The 19633-nt window shown below is 35.9% G+C and overlaps 1 protein-coding gene across 5 annotated transcripts; it reads left to right on the top strand.

Annotated features, from left to right (window-relative positions):
- The first annotated feature begins 4 nt into the window (after window positions 1-4).
- Window positions 5-19150, top strand: DTWD1 (DTW domain containing 1). 5 transcript variants are annotated; one of them, XM_040226485.1, is made up of 7 exons: window positions 60-140; window positions 3207-3344; window positions 4386-4475; window positions 4953-5272; window positions 9599-9742; window positions 11670-11919; window positions 18821-19150. In XM_040226485.1, the coding sequence occupies exons 4-7, from the start codon at window positions 5009-5011 to the stop codon at window positions 19066-19068; spliced, it is 906 nt and encodes a 301-aa protein (XP_040082419.1). In that variant the 5' UTR covers window positions 60-140; window positions 3207-3344; window positions 4386-4475; window positions 4953-5008; the 3' UTR covers window positions 19069-19150. The 5 variants fall into 5 exon arrangements, with proteins under 5 accessions (XP_040082417.1, XP_040082421.1, XP_040082419.1 ...); XM_040226484.1 differs by lacking the exon at window positions 3207-3344 and having other exon boundaries at window positions 64-140; XM_040226483.1 differs by lacking the exons at window positions 3207-3344; window positions 4386-4475 and having other exon boundaries at window positions 5-140; window positions 4954-5272.
- Window positions 19151-19633: the final 483 nt, after the last annotated feature.

Genomic DNA, 19633 nt, shown 5'->3' on the forward strand with positions numbered 1-19633 from the left:
GCAACGCCCGGGCTCCTCCCTCTGGTGTCTCCCGGAAAGCGCTCCGCCGCGGCCAGGCGGGACCAGGGCCGGGCGCGCACCTCGGGCTCCGGCGGAGCGGAAGACGCGTGGAGCTGTGCGAGGACTCGCGGGCTGTGCAGGTCTGAGTCCCACTCTGATTCCTCGTGCGGGTCTCAGCGCTCCTGTGGGGACCGGGGTCTGTCCGCAGCCCGGCAGCTGCGGGAGTGGACGCTCCTTGGCCGCGCCCCGGCGGAGGTCGTGCTGGGTGTGGCTTGTGAGTGGGGCCCTGGTCCCTACGCGGCCGCTAGCATATTTAAGATCTTGTGGGCCCTTTGGGGAAAGGGCGTCCAAATTTTTCCTCAAAAAAAGTTTTTGTTTTTGTTTTTGTTTTGGTACCCCTAACAATTATTTTCAGTGCAGTCCGGCCCAAGAAAAGTCTGTTCAGGCAAAGTTAGTCCACTAGGTACCCTATTCTTTATTTTTTAGTGTTTGGAGTGATTTGCGGGACACTGGTTATCACTGAAGGAGGAAATTAGTACAGCCATAGTGTGCCATGCAGTGTATTTAAAATATTAAGGTTATAAATAGGTAATAGGCAAAGAGGCTGCCCTTAAGTCTGAATTATTTCTTGGAAATGTAGGACAAGTCAGGAGGTTTAGTAACACTGCGAGGTGCCAGTTCCATGAAGTTGGATGATAAAATCACTGCTTGATTCAGAACAACAATATTTAAAATTATTACTTCTCTCTAAACCCCAGTGTACCGTGGAAAACTAAGGCAAGAGTCTCTACCACAGAGTGAGTGCTGTGTGTGTGGGGGGGGAGTGGTGGTGAGGAGGGCATAGGCTGTTAGCCTGTAGGAAAAAGGTGTTACTTTGAATTTTTAACAGTAGACCATTGGACCTGTACATATGACCAGGTTCTTAAAAATAGGAAAATAAAATTTAAGTGGGTTTTATTTGGTACTGTTATGACCCGAAGTACGGGATAAGGAGTTTATATAATGTTCCATTGCTGTGTTGTGTGCTCAGGTGTGTCCCACTCTCTGCGACCCCATGGACTGTAGCCTGCCAGATTCCTCTGTCCATGGGACTTTGCAGGCAATAATACTGGAGTGGGTTGCTATTTTCTCCTCCAGGGGATCTTTCTGACCTAAGGATTGAACTCCTGTCTCCTGCATAGGGATGGGGGTGGGGTGGGGGTGGGAGTTAACTTATTTGTAGCTAGGAGTCTTTTGCTTTATTATTTTGGAAGAACAAGAAAAAAATCTGCTAGGCTGCAGATTACAGGTAAAGGTTGTCAGATACTTCAGTAGCAGTTGCATAGTGAATGCTTCTTTTTCATAGTGGTTTTGATTTAGTTAACGAGCATTTGTTGAATTCCTCATTCTGGAATTGCAGAGTGAGGGATTCTACTCTTGGGGAGTTGACTGCTACTAGGAAGGGTAGCTTAACTAAAAGGCAACTCCAAATTAAAATACATTTTTCCATGTTAAATATCTGGAACTAGTAATAAGCAGATGAAAGCAAAGAGGTGAGATTGCAATGGGCCATCTAGAATCCTAACTCTGAGACTAAAAATACAGGATTATGTGCAAGGTAGAATTGGTACAACTTGATTGAGTAATTAATTTGTGTGGTAAAGAGGGTAGAAAGAGAACAAAGTTAATTTGTTTTCAACCCAAGTTGCAAAATGACAGGTGCATATCTAGGTAAAAATATTTGTTAGTTCCTTAGGAACGAAGTCTTTTTATGTTCTCTCAGTAACCCCCACAACTCCACTTGTATTTCTCACACATATTTGATGTTAAGATGTATGCTTTGAAAGTTTTGAATCATTGTGTGTGCAATGAATGATTTGTACACATTAGAAACAGGCTGTTGATTAGGTCAGGATGGATCCCTTGTTCATATGGTTTTAGAGACCTTTGGAAGGAGCTCCCCATGACTTAGAACTGCAGGCCTCTTCTGTAGCCACCTTATCTATATGTGAGAGTGTTTAGGTAAGGCAAGGCAGGGAGCCATAGACGTTTCCCTTGCACCGTCTGAAGATGTTTGTGTTGTTTGATTTTTGTAGAGAAAGGACTTCTTATATAAGGCTCTGCTAATTTGGGGCTTCCCTAATGGCTCAGCTGGTGAAACACCTGCCTGCCAATGCAGGAGATGCAAGAGATGCAGGTTCGATCCCTGGGTCAGGAAGATCTCCTAGAAAGGGTAATGGCAACCCACTAGAGTATTCTTGCTTGGGAAATCCTGTGGACAGAGGAGCCTGGTGGGCTACAGTCCGTGGGGTTGCGAGAGCGTTGGACACGTCTGAATGACTAAACAACAAAAAAATTCATTTAGCTATATGGACGGACTGCCAAGTGGAATACATGGGGATTTTTCTGAGGCATCTCAGGAGGAGTGCGCTTTGAGGCTCCAGAAAAACCAGCAGTAGTTTTCCATTAAATGTCAAGCAACTACATTGGCTTTCATGACACCTTGGGAACTGCATCAGTTCAGTTCAGTTCAGTCGCGTCCGACTCTTTGCGACCCCATGAATCGCAGCACGCCAGGCCTCCCTGTCCATCACCAACTCCCGGAGTTCACTCAGACTCACGTCCATCGAGTCAGTGATGCCATCCAGCCATCTCATCCTCTGTCGTCCCCTTCTCCTCCTGCCCCCAATCCCTCCCAGCATCAGTCTTTTCCAATGAGTCAACTCTTCGCATGAGATGGACTGGAGTTTCAGCTTTAGCATCATTCCCTCCAAAGAAATCCCAGGGCTGATCTTCAGAATGGACTGGTTGGATCTCCTTGCAGTGGGAACTGCATAGTTCCCCACTAATGCTGGGCCCTGTAGTGGCACATGCAAATCCCTGCATAGCTATTGGAATGAATACCCAGGGAAGTGGAGTCAAATTGAATTAGACTACTCCAATTGCTTTTTTAGGATGAGCCCATGATCTGGATAACCCAAGACTATTGCAGCCTAAAAATGTTTTTAAGAACCTCAGGTAACTAGAACAAAGCCAAACCAAGAGGATTTAGGGACCAATTAGTTTCCTAAGTTCAGTGATGAGACCTCCATTGGCTTGTGAGAATTGACCTTTTGTTGGCCAGAGAAGGATGTGTGGCTCTGATTTCTGCAGACTAATAGGATCTCTTCCCAGATTTTTAAGCCTTCAAATGACTTTTTGATCTTAGCCAAGATTTCTTTACCTAGATTTGTAGATGGAGTCTAGAATCTAACCTGCAAACCGTCTGAAATTGTGTGCAGAATACTGCATCTTTAAGTGCATTTACTAGAGAGAAGGTCGAAGACTCTCATGCAGTCTTAAAAGGATCTGAGCCTCAAGAAAAGGTAACAGCTTAATATCCTGCACTCTCCCAGTCATTGAGGGCATATTGACAAAGATAAAAGTCATTTTTAGAAAGGTGATTTGGAGTAGAGGTCACACAATATTTTCCATTCGTGAGGCAAGAGGAAGGGATGGGACAATCATTTTTAAATATCACTTTGTCCTAGCAACCCAAAATGTAAACCCTTACCTAATCAGTACACATCAAAAATGTATTGTATTTTGGCTTTCCCCTTGGATAAATTTGGCAAGTTTATTTTACTTTTCCTTCAATGACCAACATCTTTTTTCTTTGCCTTTCTTTATTTGGGTCCCAAGTTCCCTGGCATTTAGAGTCTCTAAAAAACTCCTGATGACTGATTAAATTAGTATCACTAACTTCTTGTTAGTAAATTATATTGTGTATTATGTTCCACTGGACTCTTTGTTCACTTTCATTTTGGGAAACCACAAAAAGTTTCCTGTGTCTGTCCCAGCATTTCTCCTCTCAGTGTTTGTACTTGAAGTGCCTGGAGTCTCATAGTTAAACACCACAATACCATAAGGCTTTAGGTTATGAGAATCATTTTACAGCCCTGGAATGCATATCAAATTAAGAGGGCCCCAGTCTCTTTTTCCCTCTAAGCATATTGTGCTTACAAAGTATGCGAATAACAGTTTTGGCAACCATCATCCTCCTTTGAACAAAATATTTAAGTGAGAAAGTCAGTTTACTATTTTATCTCTAGACCTGAAGACTGAATGGTGTATATTTTTGAAAGCAGTATGAATTCTTAGAATAGGTGAACACTGACGTTACTCTGTAAAAATTTAATGTTTATAAGATTACACTTTAATCTTTATGTATATGCCTTTATATTTTTATAGGCATATGTTTCACCTTTTGAGATATTTAAAAAGTTATAATTGGTAGTGGATGCCTCTCATTTTAATGGATGTTTAGTTATATTTTTAAGTGTGTTTTAATTTATATTGGAGAGAATTGCATCTTTTAGAATGTAACCAACTAAATTATACTGATTTCACCTTGTATTTTTTTCAAGGTTCAGACTGAGAATTGATGTCATGTCAGAGTGTGATTTGATGTCGTATAATAACAAGTGAAAGTCAGAGCTTGCAGGGTTGAATACATTCCTGGGTGATACTAACATAAAAACATTACATTCCTAATATAGAACAAAAGTACTGTTTGTGGAGCAAAAATAATCACTGAGAAAGATTGTTTGTACCTAAACTTTATATTTGAAATAATTTTTCTGGGAAACAACCTTCCTATTTTTATGGAGGGACTAGCTTTAAAGGGTCTAGCCTGGAGAATCCCAGGGACGGGGGAGCCTGGTGGGCTGCCGTCTGTGGGGTCACACAGAGTCGGACACAACTGAAGCAACTTAGCAGCAGCAGCAGCAGCTTTAAAGGGTAATTTTTTTTAGTTTATTGCTTTTTAATATTATATCTTAAAGCATGCTAATCTAGTGGTTTAAAAACTTATTAACATTTGTTAGTAAATACTAAAGTCAGCACACAGTTGTGAATTAAATGGAGTAGTTTTCTTTGTAGAAACGGTGAGTGAAATGTTTTGTTTTTTATTTTGCCCCCCACTTTTTTTTCTAGTGCATCTACAATATGTGTTTTAGAAATAAAAGTTAAACTTTGATTTGAATGAAAGATGTCTCTCAGTGCACCTATATTTCTCAAAGAAAGGGAAGAAGATAATTCAAAATTTGTGGAAATACAGCAGTCACAAACTACATGCATAGCTGCAGAAGATCCTCTTCAAAACTTATGCTTAGCATCTCAAGAAGTTCTTAAAAAAGCTCAGCAAAATGGAAGATCAAAATGTCTCAAGTGTGGTGGTTCAAGAATGTTCTACTGCTATACATGTTACGTCCCAGTTGAAAATGTACCTGTTGAACAGATACCACATGTGAAGGTTGGTGAGAAATTTAATTGTTTGAAAGTAGGAGAATTGATTTTAAAAACACATGTGATATATCCCTACTCTAATAAAACCGATAAGCTTGATAAACGGCATCATTATGAAAATTAATTAATAGAAAGTTTAATCCTGTAGACCTGTATGTAAACCTATTTTTTCCCCCTTGTTTCTAGAAAAAGAGACCTACATTGCTGAAACACTTGCATATGAGATGAATACTGTTGTTGTTAATGAAATCAGTTACTTTTTAAAATAAATGATTATAATTCATTTACAGCATAGAAAAAATGTGGTATAAACTTGAAAACTACAAGAGACAAGTTTACAGGCTGCATGAAAGAGCTTCAGAAACCACCTCAGGGCTTTGGACTGCCCTTGAGAAGAAAACATATTCTGAAGGAACTAGGGTTGATATTTGCTTAGGCAGAATTGTGTTTAGCCTCATTCTATATATGGAGATGGGGCACATGTCAGTGACCAAAACTAAACTAAACTGAAATTGAAAAGACTAAGGCCTGCTCATTGGGCTGTGTTATAGTGATTTAACGCCAGGTTTAAACAAGTTGATTTGAATTGATTGCTTACCTTATACTTTTTGTGGCCTATCAAGACTATTTTTATATAGATAAACGGTCTTAGACCATCATGTCTCCGTAATCAAAGACTCCGTTATGTATATGTTAACTTGTCTAACAGTGACTCAGACTTTAAGTTAAATGATTTATGAAATTTGACTGCTGCCTATTAGGACCTTAAAGAGACCAAATTCTATACATGGACTCATTAGAGCTTGCCAATAAGAAAATAAGTTTAATGTGGTGATAAGGTTCATTTAAATTTCAGTTAAGAACAGTACTTTGAAACACTCGTATTTTGTTACTTGAATTGCATTTTAGCCTACATGTTACCTTGGCAAGTCCATGGTCTGCTTAGGGGTCTAAAATGGAAAGTTTACTGGCCAAGAATAACTAAGTATAGAATGCAGTAAGCTTCATAGTTACCTCAGAAAAACTGAGAGCTTGAGCACAATAATTCTTCTAAAGTCCACATTGTTGTTCAGTCACTAAGTCAGGTTCGACTTTTTGCCACCCCAGGCTCCTCTGCCCTCTGCTATCTCCTGGACATGAATTTGCTCAAATTCATGTCCATTGAGTTGGTGATGCTATCTAAACATCTTGTCCTCTGCCACCCTCTTCTCCTTTATCTCCCTTCTCCCATTATCCCCATCTCTCATATAAGAATGTTACATTTTAAAGTATAGTTTTGGAGGTATGAACAGAATCATTTCATCTTCTGTTTATATCATAGCCACATAAAGAAAATATCCCATTAAAAGTTTTATCTTAAGATATATTTTGTTCAAAATGATTGGCGATTGGAATAATAAAAGTTAATAATATAGGGCTAATATTTTTGTAGACATTTAATAATTGAGTATTGTTTTTTAAATCCATGACCTAATTTCCACTATTTTAATGAAATGGCTGAAACACTATACCAAGAGTTTGATCAACTCTAAATGGCCTACTGGATGGTGCAAAATTTTCTGAAGTGTTTTATTTTAATTACCATATATAAAATTTTGTGAGTTACTACATATTAATAAAAAAATCTAAAAATTTTTCTAGTTTCGACTTTATTTTTACAAATGACTCAGCATTTGCTTTTAGATAGCCTGGTTTGGAAGGGAAGATGACTACATAATGAGTAAGTACCTCCCAAGCTATAAATTTTACTCTAGGGATTAAATTCATTAATATATATCTTTTTAATGCAGAAGAAAAAATTTTTAATGTCATGACAAATTCATTAATTTTTTTAGAAGTCATGACAAATGTCTTTTTTTCTTTTTTTAAGGTGAGAAAAGGTCATCCGGTGAAAGCTTCATCTTTATTAGAGTACTAGAATTGAAAAGATTCTCTTGGGGAAGGTTGATAATCACATGGAAAAAGGCTAGAGTTTTCTGCTGATTGTATTTTGATAAATATGGGTAGAAAGTTTTGTGGTAAATCTCTCATAGGAAATGTAGTAGAGAACAGATTGATGGTCTTCAAATGTTTGAAAACAAAACATCTCTACTTGAACTGAGTCTGGTCAACTCTAGTAGTATTACTCTGTACCCTGTCATTGTTTAAGATATATCTTCTTTTAAAATGTGTGAACTAGAGCACAAACATACATTTCTGTATTTCCATGACTTGACCTGTGTCTAGGCTTTCATAGTATAATTTTCAGGTTTACTCAGGGGAAACTAGATACCTGGACTGCCTCCCAAAAATACTTCTTGAGCACAGATATTACATAACTGTTTTACACTTGTAGATGTTAGTCCATGATATGCTAGTTTCATGATTTGTGAAATACATTAGTAACTTTCAGTCCTGCATTCTTGATTTAAATGATGTCCTTCAGAGATAGCCAACTGATCAGAAATGTTGGTCATTGCCTTTGGAATTTTCAGCTCTATTCATCGGCTGTATGAGAAAGTCGGTTTTATTAGTATTAGAATACTTTGTCATGATCTTCTTTCTTTCTTTTTTTTTTTTTTCTTTTTTCTTTCCTGCCTTCCCTGAACTAAGATAATGCTGAGCTGCTACTGAAAGACCCTGGGGAAAGGGAATATAGAATAGCATCAGCTGGGATTGAGTTTCATGAGGAAAGTCTGATGTAGAGTTCAGCCAGAGGTAGACTGATGTAAAATCATTTGTGAACTGCCTACTTAAATGGTAAATTTTCTATCACTAGAAGTTGGTTTGATGTTTTGAAGCAGTTGCCTTCAAGTTATAAATGATAACTAGGCCTAAGTGAGAAGGTAGGAGACATTGGGTTTGAAACCCTGGATTGAAAATTAGGGATGTTTTCAATGTTATCTGGGATGTTTATGGCCCTTCTAGGATATATAGCTTCCTCTTGCCATAATTATCCTGAACAGTAAACTGTGTACAATTTGGGATCATCTAGTAGCATATAGAAACTGCCTCTTTAAAAAATAGTTCTGGAGTTAATGACACACACAACATAAATGAATCTCAGAATAATTATTCTAAGTGAAGGCAATCAAAAGAAAAGTGTTTATAATTTATAATTTCATTTATACAAAATTCTGGAAAATGCCAACTAACCTATAGTAATAGATCAGTAGTTGCCTAGGTCTATGGGTAGGAGTTGATGAGGTAAGAGGAGGGAGGAAGACACAAGAAGACTTTTGGGAATGATGGATATGTTCATTAGCTTTATTGTGGTGATGAAGTCAAAGGTGTAGCATATGTTAAAACTCATTTGATTGTACACTTCAAATATGTGCAGTTTATTGTTTCAGTCCTATCTCTTTAATAAATCTGTTCTAAAAAAGTAAGATAGTTTTGTACTCCAGGGTAAAATAGCTGTTGCCCCAGAGTAAATACCTAGAATGTTGCCTTTTAGTGTGGGCTGGGAGCTGGAACAGTACTTACCATAACAAATAAATCATTTGAACTCTACAGTGAAAAATCTGTCCTAGAGAGAGAATTTCTTATATGATGGGAGAGCTATGACTTGGCTTCTGTTTTCATAGTCATGGCTGAAGGCAGGATTCATACAAGCATTATACAGAAAACTAAACCAAACAAGTCAGCAAAATAATAGAAAAATCTAACTCAAGAAATCTGCAAGAATATTATTTTTGCAAACAGATAGGACATAATTCATAGTAATTAAATAATGAAACTAAGGAAAATAGGCAAAATGATTTTTGAAAAGTTATTTTTTATATAGAATATACCTCCTGGAACCATTCTGTTAACTCTTCTTCCAATTAATAATTAATTTCACATGCTGAGAATCATAATGTTAACATTAAAAGATAATACCTTTGACCTCAGAATATGTTTTGAGGAACAAAATTTTAACTTAAATTTTAGATCTAAAACTTTTGCCTGAACTTATATTTCTTTTTAATATATATTATAAAATTAACAGACCTGAAAGTTTATAGGAATTATAAAAAATGTTCTTGACACAGATATTTGAATGCAAGGAATAGGACTCAGTCCAATGTGACAAATGAATATGACATTGGAACATTGCTATACGAGTCGGTTAACTGAGTTGAAAACAGTTCTAGTACATGATTAACAGTATCGAGAATAAATTTGTGTTTGCTTTATGACTCTTACTCGTCTTCGTATTCTGTCCTAAAAAAGTATGGCTTTCAAACTATAGGTGTATTTATAGGGACTTAGTGTGAGCTTGCTATTTAAGCTTTAAAGGTCATTTTTATTCACATAAAAATTAGAGTTTTCTGTTTGTTTTGTTCATTTTTCTTTTTTCTCTAAATTTTAGCTACCGTTGGAGATTGACATCATTAAACATCCGAACGAAACAGATGGCAAAAGCACTGCTGTACATGCAAAACTCTTAGCACCTGAATTTGTAAATATTTATACATATCCGTGTATTCCAGAATATGAAGAAAAGGACCATGAAGTAGGCAGCTTATTTTTTTTAACAGCTTTTCACATTGAATCTAAACATGAATTTTAAACTCCATTGCCTTTCTAAACTTACTTGAACATAATTTAATATTTAATGGTCTTGGGTTAACCTTCTGTAGCACTTAACAACATAGTTTACTTCATCAGTATCTTAAAAGATCAAATGATCCTAGATGTTAGGTTTTTTTGAGTCTCTCTTTCCACTTTTACTAGTTATTTCTTCCAATTTTTACTCTTTGCTAGTATTGCTAGGCCTGCTTTTACTTTTCTCCTTTCTCCATTCTTGTTCACATACTACACGTAAAAAGGCTAATTTGATACAAACTGAGAAACTAGATTACAAATGTTGAAATTTCTCCAGAAGAAAAAAGACTAAGCTAGAAGGATTTTTAGAAATCCTTTCTAAATTAAAAGCTTTAGTACATGGCTTTTGTGATATTTATTTTGGCTACTCAGAGGCCTTCCTTGCTCATTTCGAGATTCTTATTGGATTTTCACCTAGTTGAAATGGTCACATTGGTGACAACAAGTGTTTACAGCTGGTCTTGTTGAAAAGTGATGTTTCTATAGATCTCAAAAAACTAGGCCTTGAATACTTCTGAAAGAAACACATAAACTCTTTTAGGTCTCTTGGGAGAACATTTGTTGGTATGGTAAATCTAGAAACAAAAAATCAGTGCGTTTGTTTGTTTAAGAAAGAACTTGGTAAGTTTTTCCTTTCCTATCAATATATTTGTAATTTTGGGTTGAATTTATATAGAAAGTTGTGTTTGTAAATAATATCTGAGTTTGGGATCTAGGAATATATTTGTATTTCCTCCTTTGATCAGCTAGATATCATGTTGGTTACATAGAACATAGTGCTAGCTAATATAAAAAGACATGATGTGCTTATAATCTAAGAAAACTAAGAAGCCCTGAACTTTGCTAGTTGGGTATTGGGGAAAGGTAGATGTGCATTGTAAGTGTCTGAAAAACTTTTATAAAGTTGAAGTTTATAAATTTAAGATTTAAAATTTTCTTATTTATTTTTCATATTAAAAATGATAATCTCCACTCAAAAATCTTTGGAAATAGGGAAAAATATGGAGGATAAATAGCCATGATTTTATCAACATTTGTTCATTTAACAAATATTGGCTGGGTGCCTGCTTTGTGTTAGGAGTTGTTCATACCTTGGAGGTTCTATAGTATATAAGGTCTCAGTAAAAACATGCTGAAAGAAAGGAAGTACCATAATTCACTGAGTAGTTCTCTGACAGTTAGATTTTTTGTTTTTAAGTTCTCACTGTAATAAATATACTTTAACATATATTCTGGGTATTGTGAGTATGTGTATGTTTAGAATTATTAAGATAAGTTCCCATAATTGAAATCTCATTTGACTAGAGAGTATGAACATTTCAAGACTCTTGACTTATATTGCCAAATGGCTTTCACAGAGTGACATTATTTAAACTTGACATCAGTAATGGCTTTAAAGACTTATTATACTGTTTCTTCACCAGCATTGGCTGTATCGTTTGTTTTCTCTTTGCTTATTATATAGGTGAAGATGTTATTTAATTATCAAGCACTTTTCAATGGTTCTTTTACAAAGTACCCCATACTTTGCCTTTTATCGTATGAAACATGGTAGAGTTTAGTTTTGTTATGTAAGATACAATTAACCTGGTTTCTATCAATAAGTGAATAACTTATTTTAAAGTATAGAAGTATTTCTTGGTAGTATATTATGATTATAGGTTACTAGGGAAGAACCAAAAACTTACCATATATGTATTAAAGAGGCAGATATACTAAAACCTAATGCTTTCTTCTCAGATACTCAACATAGTTTTTCCTCTTGAAGTTTTAAGTCTGAATTTATTAATTTTGAAGATCATAGCACACTACTAACGTAAGCTTCTTTGCTTTAGGTTGCACTTGTATTTCCTGGACCTAAGTCTGTTTCAGTAAAAGATATTTCTTTTCATCTGCAAAAAAAGAGTCAAAATAGCGTTAGAGGCAAAAATGATGACCTTGATAACCCATCCATTAAACGCAAGAAAACTGAAGAACAGGATTTGAATGACAGCAAATGCAAAGACACAACACTGAAAAAAATTGTATTCATAGATAGCACCTGGAATCAAACAAACAAAATATTCACTGATGAGAGACTTCAAGGTAAATAAGAATAAAAATGTTGCATTTATTTTTTTGACTTTTCCTTCCCCCAACTTTCAAAAACTTCAAACCTACTGATGCATTCAAGAAGAGTTGCATTGCCACCTTTGCTTTATTCTTCCTTCTCTATTATATGTATCTGTGTGTACTTAGATATGTATATTTTTGGTTGAACCATCTGAAAGTAAGTTGCAGACTTTACAGCACATCACCCTTAAATATCTAAGTATACATCCTTAAAGAAGAATGGTGTAATTGCTATACCATTATCACTATAAGAAAGTTAGCAAAAGTTCTATAATCTTTAGTCCAAATTTACATTTCCCTAATTGACCCAAAAATATTTGTTGTAGCCTTTTCCCTCTGATACAGCATGTAAACTCAGATTCCATTTGGGTATTATGGCTCTTTAGTCTCTTTTAATGTAGAACAGCCCCCTGTTTTTGTGTTTTATGACTTGGGCTTATGTGAAGAGGACAGGTCAGTTGTCTGCTGGTTTTAATATTAGATTCAGTTTAAATATTTTTGTAAGGATACTTCAGATAAAGATAAATTCATGGTTGTCTACAAAAATTCTACTTTATATGTGTTGTTTTGATATAATTAATAATAGCATTCCCTTTCAGAAATGAAGCTGTTTAGGTGATTAGTTACACTATTCATAGCTAGAGTTGTATGCATCAAATAAGAGGACATGGTGTACCTTTAATAGGTGATTAGTTACCCTATTCATAGCTAAAATTGTATACATCAAATAAGAGGACATAGTGTACCTTTTTCCATTATTGCTGATAACAGTAATTCCTTGATTAAAGTGGTGATTGCCAGATCTCTCCATTATAAAGTTTATTTTCTTTGTTGAAATTACTAGTAATCTATGGGGTAATACTTTTAAGACCCTGAACTATTTCCCAACTGCTTTTTACAAAGTGGTTTTAGTATTTATTGGGGTGTGTGTGTGTGTATGTGTGTGTGTGTGTGTGTTAGCTGCTCAGTTGTGTCCGACTCTTTGTGACCCCATGGACGGTGGCCCACCAGGCTCCTCTGTCCATGGAATTCTCCAGGCAAGAATACTGGAGTGGGTAGCCATTCCCTTCTCCAGGGGGTCTTCCTGACCCAGGGTTTGAACCTAGTCTCTTGCATTGCAGACAGACTATTGCCTAAATCAGTAATTACATTAAGGATTACAAAATGATGAAATTTTAATGTTATTATTTCTTCTACATTTGTTTGCTGGCATTCTTATGTAAAGACGAGCTTTTCTTTTTTTCTCTCCCTTTTCCTCTCTCTCCCACCACCTCTTTTTGGGATCATTGTGGTCTTACGGATTTCCTTTTCATTCAATATATTATAATCTATAATGACTGTATTCTTTTTGATGCCCAAATTGTCTAAAATTTTGCCATTGGGAACATTTCAGGTCCTTTGTAGCATGGCCTCTTTAATCTTTCTGGTACAACAAGCTGTTCCAAGTTCACTTGTACTTTTTTCCTGCCCCAGACCTAGAATTAATTGTTTGAAGAAACTGTGGTTCTTTTAATGGGGAATGTTACTAGAAACCAAGATCTGGTACGTTTATTACTGCTTGTGTATCGTTGCTTTAGTGGACAGAGCCAAGAAAAATAAATAGCTATGTACTGAGTTCACATGAACAGTTCCAATTCAGATTTAACCTTTCTTTTGTTTTGTTTGTATATTTTTCTTTAGAACGAAAAGCTTAGTTTCTAATAATTAATGGTTTAAAGAGTTGCTTTCCTTGCCCAAGTAACACAACTAGTAATATGAAGAATATTACCTGTCTTGTTCACGTGTTCCTTACTCAGTTCTTTAGGCTTTTTCAGTAGTTTTTCTAAAAGCTTTGGGTTTATTTCTGGCTCTTTGGTGGTTTTATTTGTATACCGTGTATGATTAGAGAGCAAGAGAGTTACCCAGTTGGTTTTAAGCAGTTTCCAAATCAGTTTCAAACTGGAAGAGCTTCACCCAGGCAGTTATTCAAAATGTACATCATGTAGAAAAGAAAATGTATGCACTTTTTGGAATCTTGTGTTAATTAGTCTCAAGCTTAAGTGAATGACAATACTAGATTGAACTCGCTTAATTTATATAGTTTATACCCCTTGAAAACATACATGTTAATAAGATTTCTTTGTCATTCTGCCTCTCTGTGATTGGGTGTATGTGTGTGAGAAAGATAGGCAGAGAGAGACAAAGAAATGGTGTGTTTGTGTTCTTGTGTGTTTCTGTATTTGGGAAGGGTGTGTGTATGGAGGTGACTGCAAAAAGATGACAGAATAAGATTTGTAATCTTATTGCTAATGTTTGATTGATGAAACCCTAAAACCCTGCTCTTTGGAGTACTGCCTGCCATATTCCCTTGAATAGTTACAGTTGCACGTTACCCAGTTTGAAGATTTTTTCCTGAGCCATTTTTCTTTAAAATACCTTATATGGTAATGGAAAGGATCAAATGAAGAACATAAGTGGTATTAACACTTGAAAAAAAATATAAAGGGGATTATTGAGGTACAATTTAAATCTGTTAAGCCTTTGTGCTTAAGGCTTCAAATCACGTTTGTACAAAAGTTTTCTGTTATTCTCAGATCACATAGAAAGTATCATATATTTCAGTTCTGTGCTACATCAGAATTTTAAATGGATTTCTTAATTCCTTCAAAATCATGAAGTAAACAGATTTCTAGAGTCAGTTTTTTCTGCATGTCCTACTTCTGCCCCTGTCCCTCTGACTCCTCATCGCACCACAGGAACTGTTTAGAGCTCAGCATATTTATCATCTCTATATGTGTGTGAAATACAAGTTTCCAGATAAGCCAAGTTACTTCCATAAGAAACAACCCTTGTTTGTTATAAATCATTGCCGTTAGGTTTTAAAACATTTTTTCATTTGATGGGATTAAGCTGAACAAACCAACTCTAAATTTCTATTTAAGCCCTCAAATATACTGTGTTAGAATGTTTCTGTTTCTCTTATTATGAATGCTGAGATTAAGAATCCTCTTAACAATGTAACATACTCTTTTGCCAAACTTTACAGAGAAATAGTATGAATGTTTTACTGCTCTCAAAACAAAACATTTGAAGTTTGAGTGCCTAATTTAATCATGAAATGTAAGCCTGCAAGTGAAGAGTGGCATAATGTTCTTGAAGATTCATCATTGAAAGGCTTAGGGGAATGCATTGGGGAAGGATGGTGTCTTTTTGTTGGGGAAGGAGTCCAGATTACTAAAACTAGCATTCATCTCACTTTAATAAGTGATGCTGGGAAAACTGAACAGCTGCATGTAAAAGAATGAAATTAAAATATTCTCTAATACCATATACAATAATAAACTCAAAATGGATTAAAGACATAAATGTAAGACAGATACTAGAAAATTCCTAGAGGAAAACATACGTGGTACACAGATACAAACATACACACAATAGAATTCTACTCAGCCATTAAAAAAGAATGAAATCTTGCCATTTGCAGTAACATGGATGGACTTGGAAGGCATTATGCTAAGTGAAATAATGGAAAGACAAATATTGTATGATATCAATTATATGTGAAATCTAAAAAAATACAAGGATATAATAAAAGAGAAGCAGACTCATAGATGTAAAGAACAAACTGATGGATACCAGTGAAGGAGGGGCAATATAGGGGTAGGGAAGTTAAAGGGACAAACTATAAAGTAAGCTATAAAGATGTATTGTACAGCACAGGGAATACAGCAAATATTTTATAACTATAAATGGGGTATAACCTTTAAAAATTGTGAATCGCTATGTTGTACACTTGTAACTTACATAATATTGTACAACATACTTTCAATTAAAGATTTGCTTTTTTTAGATTATTCAGTTCAGTTCAGTTCAGTCGCTCAGTGTCCGACTCTTTGCGACCCCATGAATCGCAGCACGCCAGGCCTCCCATTCCATCACCATCTCCCGGAGTTCACTCAGACTCACGTCCATCGAGTCCGTGATGCCGTCCAGCCATCTCATCCTCTGTCGTCCCCTTCTCCTCCTGCCCCCAATCCCTCTCAGCATCAGAGTCTTTTCCAATGAGTCAACTCTTCTCATGAGGTGGCCAAAGTACTGGAGCTTCAGCTTTAGCATCATTCCTTCCAAAGAAATCCCAGGGCTGATCTCCTTCAGAATGGACTGGTTGGATCTCCTTGCAGTCCAAGGGACCCTCAAGAGTCTTCTCCAACACCACAGTTCAAAAGCATCAATTCTTCGGCACTCAGCCTTCTTCACAGTCCAACTCTCACATCCATACATGACCACAGGAAAAACCATAGCCTTGACTAGGCGGACCTTAGTCGGCAAAGTAATGTCTCTGCTTTTGAATATACTATCTAGGTTGGTTATAACTTTTCTTCCAAGGAGTAAGTGTCTTTTAATTTCATGGCTTTTTTTTTTTCTTTGACTTGTAGTTTTCTCAGGACTCAAATTTTAAACTCACCATTTTGTTTCTAAGATTGTAGCTATAGTTTACTCATTTTCACTACTGTGTAATGTATGATTGCGTGAATATACTGAGGTTTATCCAGTCTTCTGTTGATGAAATAATTTAATTATTTCTGGTTTTTGCTATAGCACTACTATGTGCTACTATTACACACAGTGCTACTATGAACATTCTTGCACATGTGCAAGCTTCCTCTAGGAAACATACCTAGAACTGGAATTGCTGTTTTGTTATGTATAAGAATGTTCAGTCTTACAGGACGATGCCAACTATTTTCCAAAGTGTGGGTATACAGGTTTATACTCCCATCATTAATATGCAAGAATTCCTATCAGTTCATAATGCCTCCAACCATTGTATCATCAAATGTTCGATACTTGCCAATAAAGTGGGTATAACATGGTATCTGGTTGTAGTCATAATTTACTTTTCGCTAATGACTAATTGGGTTGAGCATCATTTTGTTTGCTTATTTGGCCCTGCATGTCCAGTTCTGTGAAATATCTATGTCCATTTTTCTAGTGTTTTGTTTTTTTTATTGATTTGTAGGAATTCTTTATATATTCTAGAATATAGATAATTATGTTTTAAAATATCTTCATGCAGTCTCTGACTCATCTTCTGAATTTCTTTATGGTATCTTTTGAAGAACTGAAATTCTTAGTGTGGAATTTATCCATCTTTCATGTTTAGCACTTTTGTTCCTTTTAAAAATCTCTCTACCCCAATATATTTCACCATGACAAGACTGTGATCCAAAAGATGCTTGCTTCTTGGAAGGAAAGCTATGATAAACCTAGACAGCGTATTAAAAAGCAGAGGCATCACTTTGCCAGCAAAGGTCCATATAGTCAAAGCTATGATTTTTCTAGTAGTCATGTTCGGATGTGAGAGTTGGACCATAAAGAAGACTGAGCACCAAAGAATTGATGCTTTCGAATTGTGGTGCTGGAGAAGACTTTTGAGATTCCCTTGGACTGCAACGAGATCAAACTAGTCAATCCTAATAATAAAGGAAATCAGTCCTGAATATGCATTTGAATGACTGATGCTGAAGCTGAAGTTCCAATACCTTGGCCACCTGATGCAAAGAGCCAACTTATTGGAAAGGACTCTGATGCTGGGAAAGATTGAGGGCAAAAGGAGAAGGGGGCAGTGGAGGTTGAGATGATTGGATGGCATCATCAACTCAATGGACATGAATTTGAGCAAACCCCATGAGATAGTGAACGACAGAGAAGTTTGGCATGCTGCAGTCCATGGGGTCACAAAGAGTAAGACACAACTTAGCAACTGAACAACAACAACAACAGATGTCAACTGTATTTTTCCCTTTTCAATTATTATGCATGTAATTAATTTATTGTTTTTGTAGTATTGTGTTAACTAAGACCTTGAGTGCAGTATTGAATGGAAGCCTTGTGGAGGTCATTCCTATTGTGTTACATTCTAATGATCATTGTCTTTTAAATGGCAGGTTTAGTCAGTTTATATTTGTTGTGAGTATTGATTTAGAATAAAATATGATTTTTTAAAAGCAAATTTTATTGTGAGTCTGAGTGCTGGTCTAAGGTGCTAAAAGCCTGAGTTTGTATGTTGACATCTGAGTTGTAAGAGATGAGAGTGAAAGTGAAAGTGGCTCAGTCATGTCTGACTCTTTGTGATGTCATGGACTGTACAATTCATGGAATTCTCCAGGCCAGGATACTGGTGTAGAGCCTTTCCATTCTCCAGGGGATCTTCCTAACCCAGGGATCGAACCCAGGTTTCCTACATTGCAGGCAGGTTCTTTCAGCTGAGCCACAAGGGAACCCCAAAAGATGAGAGTACTATTGTAAGATTTCATGAGTCATTTCCTCTTTATATATTTAGGAGCACAGCATTAGCTGACTGTGTCCCCAAGGCTCTGAAACACAGATGTGACAGTTAATGAAACAGCTCTAGGTACTCTGTACATGAAGAGAGAGCCACGAAGTGATCATCCAATAGCTTTAACAGTATTAAGAACCATTAACCTGCCTATCTGGTCTCAGTGAGTTTCAGAATGAATGATTGTCTTAAAAATGTCAATTTATCAAGGAAATAAATGAAACTCTTCTGAAAATTGGTGAACTTAGTCCTGTCACAGGTTAAAGTGAAAAAAGACATTGGTAAATAGATGACAGAGATGACCATCTAAATGTTGACCACTTGTAACCCTTTGCTGTAAGGTCTGAGACTATAGATAACTGTCATGGATAATATTTCATCCTGTGTTTTGTATTGTTTCTGTATATATCTTAATATATTTGAGAAAATACCATTTGGAATTGGTATTGAAGAAGTTAAAACAAAAATCCTTCAAGTAATTAAGGGAAATCATTATTGTACCACACCCTGTGGTTAACAAGAAATACCTATATTTTTCTTATTTGTTTTTGGCAGGGTTGCTACAAGTTGAGTTGAAAACAAGAAAAACTTGCTTTTGGCGCCATCAAAAAGGAAAGCCAGATACCTTCCTTTCCACAATTGAAGCTATTTACTACTTTTTGGTAGACTATCATACTGATATATTAAAAGAGAAATACAAAGGACAATATGATAATCTTTTATTTTTCTACTCTTTTATGCACCAGTTGATAAAGAATGCCAAGTGCCCTGGAGACAAGGAAACAAGAAAACTTACCCATTAGTTTTTTCAAAAAAGTTACTTATGTAATTTTATTTTGCTAAAATCAATAAAATTATAATTGTGCTTTGTTTATTCCTAGGAAATATTCATGTGTAATGTCTGTAAGACCACTTGAAACACTAAGGTTTTATTTATTTTCATATTTTAAAAAATGAAGATATTTCTAAGGGAATTTTCAGAGATAGTGTTGACCAAAAAATTTATTTCAGAAGTTAATTGCTCAAGTTTGGCAGATCTCAATTTTATTACTATATTTTAATATAATAATTTATCATTTTATATCTATGTGATTAGATGTAATTAGATATTTCTTTAGAGATCTTCATATCTTTCCACCTATACTCACAGAACCTCCTCAAGTGATTTGTTCAAGGTTGATGGCAAACCTGGGCAGAACTAGGATTGTAGCTCCAGTCCATAGGGCTGTTTCTTTAAGTCCATGTTGCCTGTGATGGACTTTTTTTTTCTTTAATCTGCATCTTTTTAAGGGAGGAATTGTTAATAATCACGTCCTGTCTTAGGGATGGACATATGACCCAGGTTAGCAAGCAAAATGCCTAGTGATT

Source organism: Oryx dammah, unplaced genomic scaffold (genome assembly GCF_014754425.2).
Source record: "Oryx dammah isolate SB20612 unplaced genomic scaffold, SCBI_Odam_1.1 HiC_scaffold_26, whole genome shotgun sequence".
NCBI classification, from domain to species: Eukaryota; Metazoa; Chordata; class Mammalia; order Artiodactyla; family Bovidae; genus Oryx; species Oryx dammah.